The sequence below is a fragment of the Pyrgilauda ruficollis genome, unplaced genomic scaffold (assembly GCF_017590135.1).
Source record: "Pyrgilauda ruficollis isolate IOZ18807 unplaced genomic scaffold, ASM1759013v1 scaffold16, whole genome shotgun sequence".
In the NCBI taxonomy this organism is placed as follows: domain Eukaryota; kingdom Metazoa; phylum Chordata; class Aves; order Passeriformes; family Passeridae; genus Pyrgilauda; species Pyrgilauda ruficollis.
In genome coordinates this window covers 7,438,994-7,453,661 of record NW_024514764.1, presented here as the reverse complement: position 1 = coordinate 7,453,661, position 14,668 = coordinate 7,438,994, and the positions used below count along the sequence as shown (strand labels likewise).

The following is a 14,668-nucleotide window of genomic DNA, read 5'->3' as shown; positions in this document are numbered from 1 at the left end:
TGATTGCTGTTTTATTTATTTCTCAATGTTAACTAAATTTTGAAGTGGAAAATCATACCAGTATCATCTGGCATAGAAGCTTGATCAGTGTTTCTCTCCTTCTTGAAGACAATATTACCCAGTTGTAGGACAGATGAAACGACCCTGAGAATAGCTGTAAGAGAAACAGATAATATAAATGAGGAACAGAATAGCCACATTTTGAAAACTCTGTTCTCTGCAATAACATTCCAGTGCCTCTGATAGTCTGTGCCTCTCTGGAAATAGTAAGGCTTGTTTTAAAGAACTGTGCCTTAAAACTGCAGAAGTTTGAGAGCTGATTGAGCAAAAATCTCCACAATCTGTGCATGGAGCAAATGGGCCAGTCTGGCAACATCAGCACCACAAGCTAAGCTATGCTGGCTCCTCAGGCAGATCCCCACATCTCAGGAATTTGTCTCCCACTCACAGTGCCTGTAGCATCTTCCCCACTCAGTCACTCAAGAGTCTTTAAAATAAAAAATAAATCTAAATTACCAGCAGCTTCAAAAATGTGTGGCACTTCTGAATGTCCAGTTATTCAGGGACATGTGGATATTTACTTGTGCAACTAAAATCTAATGCATACATATCTTTAAAAGGATTCATGTCAAAATCCAGAAAATATATTTATTAATGTTTGATAACTAAAATATACATAAATATGATGACACCTAATCTGGGGTAGTAAAGTCCATTGATATGTTACAGATGAGTTTGTATCAATTTGGGGAGTTCAATTTGTTTGTCTGTGAATTTATCCAGGAGAAGAACACTGTCCTAATGGGCTTCTATTTTAGAGCATGAAATCAGAGGGGTTCAGACAGCAAAATACTGACTCCTGCTGCTGCAGTGGAGAATGCTGCTGTCCATGGCAGTACTGGCAGGAGAGCAGACCAGTGTGCACCAGCACCACCATCCAGACTGACCAAGGCTGGGGCTTTGCTCAGCACCCCTCGGTCACTGATGCAGGTGAGGGATGTGCTCTGCTGCTGCTGCAGCTGCTCCAAGGCTCAGCAAGGGGAGGACGCTGCTTTTGCCACCAGGTGTCACTTGGGACATGGCAATTTGCATCCGAGAGCCCTGCACACTCCCAGCAGCACTGAGAGGTAAAAGCTATGCAGGTGGATGTCTCTGACAGGCCCACATTTTCAAAACAGCTTAGTTGTTGTTTCATCCTTTGTTTTTATTTCTCTTTTTTTTCTGAATCAGTGAGTACATATGAGCTATTTGAGCCTGTTTTCATTTCCTTCAAAAAGAAATCAGATTGTTTTGCAACTTTTTCATGCTAGTTGGAAAGTTCTAAACAATGGCTTTAAATGGTCATCACTGTTGATAGAGCTGTCTTAGTAATCTCTTTTTGGGAATGTAGGGGGTTCCAATGAGAAATACTCCCTTTCATAAACACAAGTTAGCTTTGCAGAGTGATTATTCTGGACAGAATTAACCTCTGCATTTGCATCTCTGTGTAGTGTCACTTGCAGATGTGTATGCTGAATACAGATGTGTATGTTGAATACAACAATTCTCACATGTCTGTTCCTCATCAGTAAAGCCCATAATTTTCATGGCCTCCAAGGTCTCCTGGAACATTTCATCATCTTGTTGAGAAGGAATAGGCACATAGCCACTGGATAGAAAGGTGTAATTGTTGAAGCCTTCCAGCAACAAATCATCTAAAAAGAAGAAGAAAAGCTTTATTTAAGAGCATCTACTTAATTCTATTTGTTCATGAATTCTCCTAAGGAACAACAATCACCAAAGGAATTCTGCTTTTATGAAGAGTTTAGGGGTTTTTTTTTATGTTTTCAAAATAACTATTTAGCAGACTTGATGGTATTAAGTTTTTCTAGTTTTCATTAGTTACTGGAGAATGTCTCTGCACTTTGGGGCAATTTTGTGTCCTGTGGACTCAAATCTGAGCCATTCTTCCCAAAATTATTTTATTTAGTGCCATATGTAACCAACCTAGAATTTTTGTGCCTCTCCCTGTGGGGATTCATAGCCTGTAATAATAAAAATGAAAAAGATAACAACCAAAGTGGGCCAACTAACAGACTGTTCAACCCTATTCTATGGCAAACAACACATTCTTAGGTAAGGAACATAAAAAACAGGGAAAATACAGAGTTACCCATTGCTTTATACATTCTTTGGCAATGAGTGATTTAGGGAAATATGTCATATTTGAACTATGATGTTCCAGTACATCAGAAGTTGTGGCTTTCATAGTGTAATAATGTGCTGTGGCAAAGACATTATCTTAATTTATTTTAAAACAATGAACTGATATTCTTTTTGGAACCCCCAATCTCTTTTGTGTAAAATGATTAATAACTCTTCCCAATTTATCTTGATATTATTCAAGATGGGATCTGAATGGGTCTACATGTCCTGCAAATTTAAAATATCTTGTAAACTACAAACAACCTGCCTCAAACAGCTGGACATGAACAGATGCTTTCTTATAATTCACTTGAGAAAATTTTTTTCTATAGCTAATATACATAGCTATTTCTATGGCATTTATTTATAGTAAGGATTGAACAACATGTAATTACAGAAATTAAGATAAACACTTAGGCAAGCCATTGCTCAGACCATTCAATGAGATGAGAGAATCATTAGTAAGGAACTTACTTCTCATCTGTTCAGAAGCTCCAGCAATCAAATAGTAAAAGATGTGAAATGTTCTTTCATCTTTAGCCTGACGAATTGCACGGGATTTTTCAAGCAAATCTGATTGTAAAGTGTGTTAAAAAAAATCAATAACATGATTCAGTCCTTTCTTAATTGTGCCATTAGCCTCAGAACCATCAATAGCATTGCTGAAATATTTGCCTTGTACTTGTCTAACATGAATATGTGTCTAATTCTGTGGCAGGAGCTCTGGTATTGGTATAATGCTAACCACAATAAGCAGATCAATTTCCTACTTGCTATTGCAGGGTAAATGCTGGTAATCATGGCAGTAAGCAAAATAGACCTAAATTATTCTAAAATCCAGGATCTAAAACTAATAGTCACAATATAACTCCTATCACTTTGAAAATGAAGCACCAATATAATTCTTTCAACATATGGTGGGGCTGCTAGAAAAAAAAGAGTTCTTGAGGTGAGTATTGTAGGCATAAAAGCAATAAAATCAAGTTATATTTATGGACCATTTTTGTGACTATAAGCTAATAAAAATGAAGTTATCAATAATGTAAGTATTTCGATACCAGTCAGTGATTCACTCTTTAAAAGCTAAAGTGCTGTAGATAAAACTTCAGTGAAGACCAAAAATGTTAAAATGTTAATGATTTTTTCTAATGATCAGTTGTCAAAATTAGAGCAGAATGATAAACTGTTTGCTGCTTGATGCTACACTTCTTTATACCTGCATCATTCTTTCTCATTTATTTGAGCAAGAAACTCTTTCTATATGCAAAGATGAGCAGTGCAACACCGAGGAAACCACCTGCATATTAATATGTTCATTAAAATATACTAGCTCATAAACATACCAAGGGAACAGGCAACACACCTGACAAGTAAGGTCAGACTGAGCTGAATTTCTCAGTCCATTTTCCCTGAAAAAGTTCATTGAGGTTATTGATACACAGCTCACTGCTCTGGGTGTGTCATTTGACACCGCAGTTAGTATTTACCTTCCAGGTAAGACAAATCCTCTGGACACAAAAAGATCCCTTGTCACTGCCTTAGGTATGGGCTGTGCAGTTCCTGAAGCTGTGTTTGGGGAATACTCCCTTTCCTATAGCTGAGAAAACAGCCCTGGAAACATAAAACTGAGAGCAGGACAGAAGCTGGTATCAGCGCAAACGGGGCTGCTTCCCTCCCTCTCTGTTTCCAGCAGCCTCAGCAGTGTTTGCCTTTCTTAGACATGCAGTGAGCTTGTTTATGTGACTTCCTCCCAGCCTGGGGCAGCTCCCTGGAAAGGATACAAGTCTCTATGTTTGCTCCCACAATGTAGCCCGTCACGTCGAAGTTGATGCGGATGAATTTGCCCTGTGAATGAAAAGAAGATCTAAATTGGGCTGTTCTTTCAGGAAGTGCCAGGTTTTCCAGTATTAGCCAGTATTTAGCCTGTTCCATAAGATGTGTACATCACCCTCCCAAGAATAACATGCTTGACATCCCTTCTGGGGTGACCTGTGGAACAGCCTGAAATTCTGAACAGCCTGAATATCTTCTCTGATATTCCCTCTGTACAGATTCCCCCCACATTTTGTTCAGGCACTCAGAGGGAAAGGAGTTCTCCCTACTGGACTAGGCTTTGGAAGTGGGGTAGGACAGCATCTTTGTTCCACTTTGATTTCCACAAGGTCAATGAGGGAACAGGGCTGGTTCTGTGAAACTCTCTCAGCTAAAGTTGACCCACATGGACCCACAGACCAACTGCATTTCTCCTACTTACAAATCTGGAGGAGTTGTCATTCTTCACAGTTTTGGCATTTCCAAAAGCTTCAAGAATAGGGTTTGCCTGGAGAAGCTGTTTTTCCAGCTCACCCTAAAATTCATTCAAAAGCAGTTAACACTAAAATTCATAATTACATAGTTGAAACTAACACTTGTACACGGCAGAGAAAGGTGAAATCTAATTTAAGTCTCAATTTTTTTTTTCTGAATAATGCATTTCATGTGGATTTGTTTTCATTCTCTATTAAACTTTGTGTTTATCTATTTGTGCAATTGACTGCTGTCCTGTATACATGACCCTTTTCCAGCCTTGTTGCCTGTGACAGATCAAACTCTATTAATCTGTTTAGCAGCACGACTGGCCTTACTTAAAAAAAGGGTCATTCAATGTCAATTATTTTTTCCAGTTTAATATAATTTTTAAAGGGATATTCTTAAAGGAACCTCTAGCATGTCTTTTCCAAGTTAGTTTATTGAGACCCTTTGCTAGCAAATGACAATGTAATTAGAATAACTTGCTGAGAATAATTTTAATGTAATGCAGCACAAAGCTACAAAGCAGATTTCATCAAGTCTATTAATAATGATCCATGCAAGGCTACACAGGTTAAATATGGAATTGCATTGATTTATTTCAAACTAGGATAATGAATTCTCATGCAAACACACAATCTTCATATTATATTGTTAATTGTGGTTAGTAATTGCTGAGGAAACAAATCATGCAATGAAACAACCATGCATTTAGTTCTATATATTTACCTAATCCTAATTCGAAGCAAACCAATCAAGTTGAAAAAATACTTTGCATATGTATACAGTTTGTCAAAACTTTTCATTCAGCCCTGTTCTGTGAGATCATTTACATTCACATTTATTTTGCCACACTATTCTTTGAGTATTACTCTGTAGTAATATGCATTATTTCAAATAACTCACCCTGAAAAGGAAAAAGTCCTTGATAGATAAAAAGATATAATTTAAATAATTTTAAGTAGAAATTAGGGCAATATTTCGTTTGAATCTAAGAAGTAATTTGAAAAATGAAAGCACTTCCCAATCAATGTGCAAATCTGGTAACTTTTTTCTAAATGTCACTTCTGAATGCCTTGTAACTTCTGTGTCAATGGTGAGAGCTACCTCAAAAATATCATTTAAAATCTTACTACCAAAGAGGGAAGGAAGAGGGAAGGAAGAGTTCCTAACAAGTTCATACAGGAATCCCAGAATAAGAAATGAATTCCTAAAAGTCCCTGAAGATTCTGTGTACTGGGCAGCTCTGTCCAGTTGCACTCTGTAGACTTAAAAACTCCAGGATGAGCAAAGCGTTGCTGCAATCAGATGGTGGCATCTGCAATAGAACCTTGTCTGTTAAAATGAGACAGACACCACCTGCTTCTGCTGAGAACTGAACTATGCCATGGAGCTGGGGATGAAACTTTGGCTCCAGGTGGCCAGCACTGTGTGCAGCTCTAAGTCCACCAAACTCCACAGAGCTGCCCATGCTGACCATGAAAGATTTTTTTTTGCAGAGAGATTGTCAAAGAAAGTACTAAATTAACTAAGGGGCAACACTGTCACAGCTGAAGTCTGAGAGGCAGCAGTCAGAATGGGGTAAAAAAGACTGCATGAAAGAAAATAAATCTCATTTGCCTGGCACAGAAACACCAAGAATGTGCCAGCAAACCTGCCTGTATTCCCAAAGCATTGCTATGTGTATGGCACACAGAGAGGAGGGCCTGTAACACACCTGCAGACAGGTGCTGCAGTGGGAATTGCTCTGGTACACGCCACAGCAGCAAGCTGAGAACATGCTAACTCTTGTGGTGGTGAACAATCTAAACGGTTACATGGAAATGGAAAATACCAAGCAATAACAAATGGAAAGCATGCAGCCAAACAAATCAAACACCGTGAGGTTTAGGAATTATTTCACAACAGTCCTAAAAACTTCAACCTGAAGCAAGAAAGCGTTTGGGTATTTCATTCAGAAACCACATTGTTAAATTTCAGGCTGAGTGGCTCTTCCAGGATTGTGGGAAATTTAATTCAAACTATGGCAATTTGAACACACACAGAGATATAGAAGAGAGTGATATTTGAAAGATGACCCTGCGTGTGTCAGACCTCATTCTTTACCATGGGGCCTGACACAGTTAGGGTTGATTTGTGAGAGCATTTGGTGCTATTGTTGCTTTTTATCATACAACATATTTCAACAAAATCTCTCTTAAATTTTTGGGGTGCAACAATAGCATGCAGATCTACACTCAGTGCCTTAAACACACATCAAACAGTCTAAGTTACTCACGTAGGCAAAAGATGGACCTTGCTGTGTTGAATAACATGGTATAAAACAAGTGTCAGTATAATTTCCATTAGACAGATATTTTTATTGTTTTTCCTGTATTAAAATAACCAGTACACAGTTTCCATGCAAATAAACCAGGAATATAGATATGAACAATCTATTGCAGACATACCAAGGGTACAAATACCATTAACATACTTAGAGCATATTAACTGAAGAAAAAAAAATCCTGAAGCAAAGAGATGGGATTTGGATCCAGTCCCAGGTTAGTCTCTCAGGACCAGACAAGGGCAAATATTTTTATGATAGATCTCTAATGCTTCTCTGGTGCATTTTGTTATTCATTAGATGTTAATGACTGAAATTGCAGTGTCAGTAATCCCAATCACTGAATTACTATTTGTCAGCATTATATAGAACAAATTAGACTTTTTCTCAGCTCCTCTCTGATGGATATTTGCCTTCAGGTCTGTCTCAGGGCACATTTGGTCCTGAGACTCACATAATTCCCCCAGAGCAGTCAGCAGCAACTGCAGTTAGGGATGGCATTGACACCCCAAGTTCATTTCCCCCAGCTACTGAGCAGGGACTCAATAGGAAGAAATTACTTTTTTTGCATAAGCATTAAATATTAAACGTTAGTCTTGTACTGTTTCCACTAAATTAAATCACAGATTTCTAGAAAATACTACTCAAAAGGACATCTACTCCCTCCCCTATTCCCAGTTAGAATCCACTGTACGTAAAAGCCCAGTTATTTGTGGTAGAAGAGGGAGGGCTGCACACCTCATGCTCTGCTGACACATGGGCAGGGGCAGCTGTGAGACCCAGCACAGGGATGGTCATGAGATTTTTACTTTATTTCCCACTTCCCTACTAATTACTTATCTTGTACCCAATCTTGTATTTGAGACACAATGAAATGTCTTCCTGAATTAAGCCTGTTTTGTCATAAAAGTGAATTGCTTCATTTTTTTGCAGAAGTTTTGAGTTACATTCGAAAGGCTGGAAATGATGTAGGACCTGGAGTTGTATCATTGAGAAAAACAAAGACAGCTGAGAGCCTCAGCCATGGTAATGATCTCCAGGAACTGGGCAGGTATATGGTTCAAAGTAAGAAAATGAACTTTACTCTCTCAGGCAAGACTATTACACATTTTGAAGGAACAAAGCACTTAGAAAAAATTGTGCCATTCAAAATTGTTACCTCTGACAGAGCAGTAAAAAAAAAGACAAGTTTTATACTGGGACTCTTTGCTAGTTAGTAAGAAAAATTACTAACAAATCCAATCAAAACTTTGGAAATTTAAATGCTGGCATACATTTTTGTGATGCAGCTGGACAATGTGTTTGTTACAGGCTTTCCCAAACTTCTCAGTTGGCAGAGGTCAAGGGTAAAACAAGGACTCGAACCCTTGCAGATTTCAAGGCTTTCATGCTGGGATATAAATAGTGCTATCCCTATGGAAAGCTATGAATATTTCTGTTCTCCCTAAGTACATTCTGATTTGATGCCTAAGATGGTGTCAAACAATTTTTTTTCTTCCATAAACACAGAGCTGTGACGTTATTGTGTACTCTTAATATGCCACTGCTTGACAAGCCCCAGTCCCTGAGCTGCAGAGTGACCTCAGCACAGCCTGGGGAGAGCTGGGGATGGAGGAGCTCACTTACAGTGACACTGGTGTCCTTCTTGCCCTTGTGTGATGAAGCGACAACAGCCAGGTACTGAATGACCTTCTTGGTGTTTTCTGTCTTGCCAGCACCAGATTCACCTCTGAGGGGAAAGAAAATATCACAAAAGAAGGCAGGTAACCAGTGGAGTCCTTCTGCCATGTAGATGTACATAGTGTATAAAAGCAGGGTTGGAAACTGCCCAGCTTGGTTCTTATTTACCCCAGAACAGCACCTCCCAAATGCACCTGACTTCAGCCTGCAAAGAATGCATTATCAGAGCTGTATCTCTGTCCTGGTAGTATTTTGAGTGCACATTGGGCCATTTAAGGGAATTCTAAAACATTATGCATTTTTGAAAAGCAGTTCATCTTGCTTTGGCAGCATCTGAACACTTATGAGAAGTGGAGTTGGCAGGGAGTCTGCTTATATTTTAAGATCAAAAAATACAACATTAACTATGATGCGATACAGCAGGAAAAGAAAACATCAGCAGTAATACAATGGTTTTCTCTTCTGAAACTCTGGCATTAAAGTAGACTAACAGCTTGATCCTGCCTCATCTGATTTTTGTATTCAGATGCTCCTTGAATTCAGTGGGACCAGGACTGGAACTGCCTGAGGTGTCCCTGCTCCCTGGGCAATAAGGGACATTGTGGGGATTTGTCTGAGCAGCAGAATTGGCATCCCAGCTCTGCTCCATGCAGTGTCCCAGGAAGGCAGTGGTAACTTTTTCTCTCTTGGAAGACTTCCAGGTTAAGTTTATTAACAACTCTTGAACCCTCTCTTAAAGTAAAAGAGTGGTTTTCAAAGTACAGGTTGACAGAGTCTTGTTCTCAATAGAAATTTCCAGCCAATTTTCCTCTCTAATTATTACATCACATCATCTTATGCCTTTCAGATACCTCTGGCTCTGATGATTATATGGACAAAAATATTTTTATACTGTCCTGCTTAGCAGTCAAAGTGGGTGTGGATGTAACAAACGAGGTCTTTCAACTGAGCTGGTGCTGGGAGGAGAGCAACCATCTAAGTTGGACCTCTTTTTCTTTGGATCTATAATAAAATGGATTTTAGAAAAATAAAAGAACAATACATTAAAAAGTCCCAGAGATGTTTATCGGCTCTTTTGAGTCTGAAACTGTTTAGCTGTTAGCTGAATCTAATGCAGTTCAACTTCTTTTCCTAATTAGGAAATACAGGAGTTAATTTTCCCTACCAAAGGACCAGTGATAAATGGACATAAAAATATGGAGAAGTGTTGGACAGAACTTTCAATACAGAATGATGCTGATATAAACCTTGGAAAACAATTCCTGCCTGAGGTACAACATGATAAGAACTGTTTCTTCTGGCTTTTAGCATTTGAACCACAAATAAGTGAGATTAATAGATTCCTTTTCACAAGACCTGGGTTAATTTGCACAGTTTAGAGATTGGATTCATCTCTGTCTGGGCTTCAGTGCTAAAACATTTCTATGTTTTATTGATAAAAATTAAGTGTCCTGGGAACAATTCCAAGCCAAGCACACCAATTTGAAGACCTATGCCTACAAACTTTTCAAATAAATCTACCTTACATCTTTGTTTCTTTGGAAAAAAAACAACCAAAACAACTTTCTTCAAACAAACCCTGGGCTTTGAACTATTCCATTTTATTAAGGGTTATTTGTAGTTCATCACATCATCATTGCATTTCCTTTCTCCCAGGGCAGCAGTGCCCATCTTTTGGCTTTTCCCTGAATCCCTGTGAGTATTACCATATAAGGCATCATTTTACTTGTAATTATCCCATCATACTGTAACGCTCCTTAACTCTTTGCTTCTGCACAGGCAGAGGGCTTTCCTGTTTTCTGCAGGCAGATTTTGAGGCTTTAACTTTCTTTTGAAATAGACAATAAAAAAGTTCTTCAACGTGAAATAGAAAACACACAGAACCTCAACTGCTTTAGGTTAATTAGGAAGAAAGTCTCCAAGGTCAATAAGTAATGAAGAATAATGTCTCTAGCTGATGAATACCTCTGATTTTCAACATATCAGATCAGTCATAAAAGTCCATGACAACAGACAGGTCTGATAAACAAGTGTCCATTTAACATCAGTAGCCCTGATCCTCTGAAGGATGTATCACAGCCATATGATGTCTGATTTCCCCTCAGTGATGAAATGCCATGTGTTTGTACTAATGAGGAGGAATGGCTAGGTCAGGTCAATGCCTCTAAATAGCAAGAAGTTTACCAAGGGAGACCCAGGAGGAGGAGACCATGTGAATATCTTAGTTCACAGGTGGATGAAATTCTTCCCAGAGCTATTGAGTTGCAACAGAATTGGTCATGCAGAAGGGGTTTTTCCTCTGCATCTGCCTTGAAGTACTATCACTTCTGAGGGGGCAGAAACAACTTCCATTGTGAGATGGTATGAGAAACCACACCTGTTTTAAAATCTACTTGCTCTCTTGAGCTCAGTGACTGAATTTTTAAAGACGGGTCTTTTTTCCTGCAAACATCTTCTGGTGGTTTTGGCAATGGACCATACATGATGGGGTTCTCCTGGGAGGCATCTCCTCCTTTCTTTTGAATTTTTCCTCAGACTTAATTATGTTCCAAGTAGGTGATCACCATATAAATGCTGTTACCACTCTTCTAATCGTCTTCAGGAAGCAGAATGACCATTTGTTTAATTGAAGCCTCTCAAATAATTATTTTTCCTGCCATACCCATGGGAGCACATTTACTGCTGTGCAGTTCTTTGCACCCAGCTCAGATAGCCAATGCAAAATACCAGATCAAAAGCAAGTTGCACAGTTCTGAGCAGCCCAACAGCAGTACTTCAGCTACCTCCTATGCAAGTTTTCCTCCAAAGAAACTCTGGCTTTCCCAGAGCAAAGGGCTCCAATAGGCTAACAGGCTTGCTCTGTTAAAAATATCACACTCACAATGTGGGGTATAACTTCAACTTATCCTTCCCTTGTTGCATGCCAGGCATTGTTTTAGGACCACAGCACAGGATTTGAAACCCATAAACTCACATATATAGTGCTTAGCTATAACAGAGTTTTTGTATGTCTTAAACTACAAAATCCTCCATGACTCCATTACCTTCACCTTAAATGAAAATTATCCCAGCTAGAACAGGTTTCCAAAGAAGAACTAGGTGCTACTAGCAGGCTGGCCCCACTGTTGGGATTGAGCCTGTGGTGCAACTAGGACTCTTGTACATTTGAGGATAACTGAGAAAAATTAGCTTTAAAAGTGCATTTTCTTTTGTTGTTGCTGAAAATTTGAAAGCTTTCCCTGTTAATATTATGATATGAGACTTAGCTTAATTCCACTTTTGGAAACATCTGCAAAGCAACAGCAGAATTTATTTTCAGTTTGTTCAGTAAGCAATGAACCACAAGAATTGCCCGTTCACACATCCCTTAATCCGGCTGTGCTGGCAGTGTGGGAAGCCCCTGTGCGCAGGGCACTCAACGAGGTGCTCTAAATCACATTAGGGCTTGGCAGCCTTTGTCCTGCAGTATGAGATGTGCAAACATAATGAAAAGCTTTGTGCTAGACCAGCTGTACCCCACTGGAGACTTGTCTCAGAAGCCAGCCCACTGATCCTACGGGTTTACTTACAAAACAATTCCCAAAGGACCTGGAGCGGGGTCAGCACCAGCTCCGCCCGGGGCTGGAGCTCCATGAGATATCTGTGTGGGACAGGGGCCAAGCAGCAGCTACTGCCAGCTCCAGCCTTTGAGATTTACTGAGCTGGGAAAGAGGAGTTTAGCTCTCTCGTGGAGGAGTCTTTTGACTAATGAGGCTTTGCAGTTTGGAGATGTTCTGGATGATTTTGCTTCTTGACGCGCGTCAGGGAAGGAAATGGGCTGGAGTCCCATGGCCAAGTGAGGCTCTGGAGAGTGTGCCCAAAGAGAGAGAGAGGGGAAGAAGGGGAAAAGGGCAGGATGGTCACTGCCCCACTCAATGTTTTGTCTGTTCCCATATCAAATTAAGTGGAAACATGACCCTGCTACTTTCCTGTTTTTACAGAAGCTATTCAAACTGCATGCATGTTTTAAAAATCAGAAAGGTAATGAAAAAGTACTTGATTATAGGTACAGGTGTTTCACAAGTACTTGTTTCCATGGGCTTCACAATTTTCTTTCAGCAACATCTGTGTGCTGGTCAATATGGACTAAGAGTGAATACAGACTATTTTATGGCTAACTCAGAGGTCACACAGGAGAGAGCACAGTGGGGAGGACTAAGCACAGGCAGGAATTTCAGGAAATCCCAACAGCCAGGCAGAGCAGTGAAGGCTGCTCAGAACAGTAGAGACCAAGACACAAGGGTGGAAAAGTCCTACTTTTCAGACACATAAAAGAGTAAGATTTCATAGTTCATACCTCTAGTGCAATATATGTATTGTGTATGTATTATATATGTTATGCTACATTGTGTTATGGTACAATAATGCAACCACAGATATATTAGTAAACATAGCCATGGTATAAAGCTTTTTTGTGCTGTAAATGTGCATGGTAAGATGTGAGATTTTGAGGCTGACTGTAAAGGGCCAGAGAACAACTGGCAGAGAATGACACCAGAGGATGTTCAGTGCTGCTACCCATGGGAAAGAGCAAACAGCAAAAGGATGTGTGTGCACAGAGGAGAGGAGGCCAAAGGCAGTATGAGTGTGGTTATTAATTAAATGTAAAGAAAATAATGAAATCTGGAAAGAATGAATTCTGAGGAAGCACTGGAACCCATGAGCACTGAAGCCAGATGGAGATTTTAAACATACCATGGTTAATCACACAAATGGTAGGGACTGTAAAAGAATGCAAACAGTACTTAACCACATGAGGGTAGGTTTAATGAGGTGAGGGTGAAGTCCTGAGAATGGGTATATTTATAGTCAGAAACACAGAATCAGGCTCAGTTCTCAGATCTTCCCCCCTGCCTGCGTCCCAGGAGCATTTCAGGGGATCCATATGAATCCTTACAGCTATTCTTTTACAATTTAGGTACCAGGCCTTGGAAAGGCCTGTAGCTATTTCAAGAAAAAAAATCCTGGCTGATCAATGCCATGAAGTCTTCAGTTATTGTTACATATTTTAGGCCAGAAGATAATTTCTTATAATTTCTAACAATTCTATAAAATACTGCAAATTGCTTCAACTTGACAGCTGCCAAGCTGCAAGCCAAGTGAACTTTCTTCTTTCTGCACAAATAAGGCAAACAAGAGTGTTAAACCAGTAGTGGTTGAAGTTGTGTACATTGGCTTTAGCTTGGCCTTTTTGCTTTAGAAGATGTGTGAGGACTGTTTTAAGCTATGGGTTATGATGTACATCCAAAATACAGCAATTACTCCAAACATCTTGGAGAATCACTTGCTGTGCTGTTTTTAAAATGGGAAAGACATTTCATTCTATCTATTTTAAATATTACTGGATGGAAAAGACATTTAATTTTCTCTATTTTATGTATTACTGGTGTGAAACACTTTAGGTTTCCAGCAAGATGGCCAGGTAATTTCAATAAATGGTACCTGCAAGAAGTGGATCCTTTAATGGATTTTCATGAACAAAAAGGCATGGATTTGCAAAAGAAAGTCCATTTCTTGAAAGTACCAATGTTCCAAAGTTAAAAGAAGATTTACTAGTGGAAAAATAAACTAAAGTACAAAAATAGAAGGAGGAAATGCACATTGTAAATTAGTCTTCATAATCATGACATGTTTAATCCTGGGAAGAATGTGATGGTCAATTTTTACTTCATTATTGCAGGAATTTTAGATTTCTTTTTGGTATTAATGCATTTGGGGGCAGATTTTTGATTGGTATACTTACAAATACTGAAGTCTTGTTATAAGAGGTTAGAGCTATGATAGCCCTTATGGTACCAGACACAGGACACAATTTTTTTTTGGTGATAATTTTTTTTCAGTCAGCTGTGGCAGTCAAAAGTAATGTTATGGCTGGTGATCAGTAGCAGTGCTTTTTTGAGGGTAAATATATATTCAGTCAGTAGCCACATTTTCTCAGATAACCTAAATCTGACAGATTACAACATCATTGCATGAACCTGCTATAAATAATACACATGCCAGCTCTGCCAATGTATTAGCATTTACAAATAATCAAATCTGATCTTTTATCAGGAAAACTGGAAAATGCCTGATTTAACAAAGACAAAATTTTGTCAAAAGCATTCTTGATGGCATTCAAGCAAATAAAACCAACTAATAAGCAACAGA

General features: G+C 39.1%; 1 protein-coding gene across 4 annotated transcripts in view; it reads right to left on the bottom strand.

The window, feature by feature from the left end:
• MYH11 (myosin heavy chain 11) overlaps nucleotides 1–14,668 on the bottom strand; it is a 54,697-nt gene that overhangs the window by 21,711 nt on the left and 18,318 nt on the right. For 3 of the 4 annotated variants that reach the window (XM_041462721.1, XM_041462723.1, XM_041462724.1), the window contains exons 5-11: nucleotides 8,426–8,528; nucleotides 6,752–6,772; nucleotides 4,439–4,531; nucleotides 3,966–4,029; nucleotides 2,659–2,757; nucleotides 1,551–1,694; nucleotides 59–154 (exon numbers count right to left, since the gene is read on the bottom strand). In XM_041462721.1, the coding sequence (XP_041318655.1) occupies nucleotides 59–154; nucleotides 1,551–1,694; nucleotides 2,659–2,757; nucleotides 3,966–4,029; nucleotides 4,439–4,531; nucleotides 6,752–6,772; nucleotides 8,426–8,528 (620 nt within the window). The remainder of the gene's footprint in view (nucleotides 1–58; nucleotides 155–1,550; nucleotides 1,695–2,658; nucleotides 2,758–3,965; nucleotides 4,030–4,438; nucleotides 4,532–6,751; nucleotides 6,773–8,425; nucleotides 8,529–14,668) is intronic. The other variant, XM_041462722.1, reaches the window with a different exon arrangement.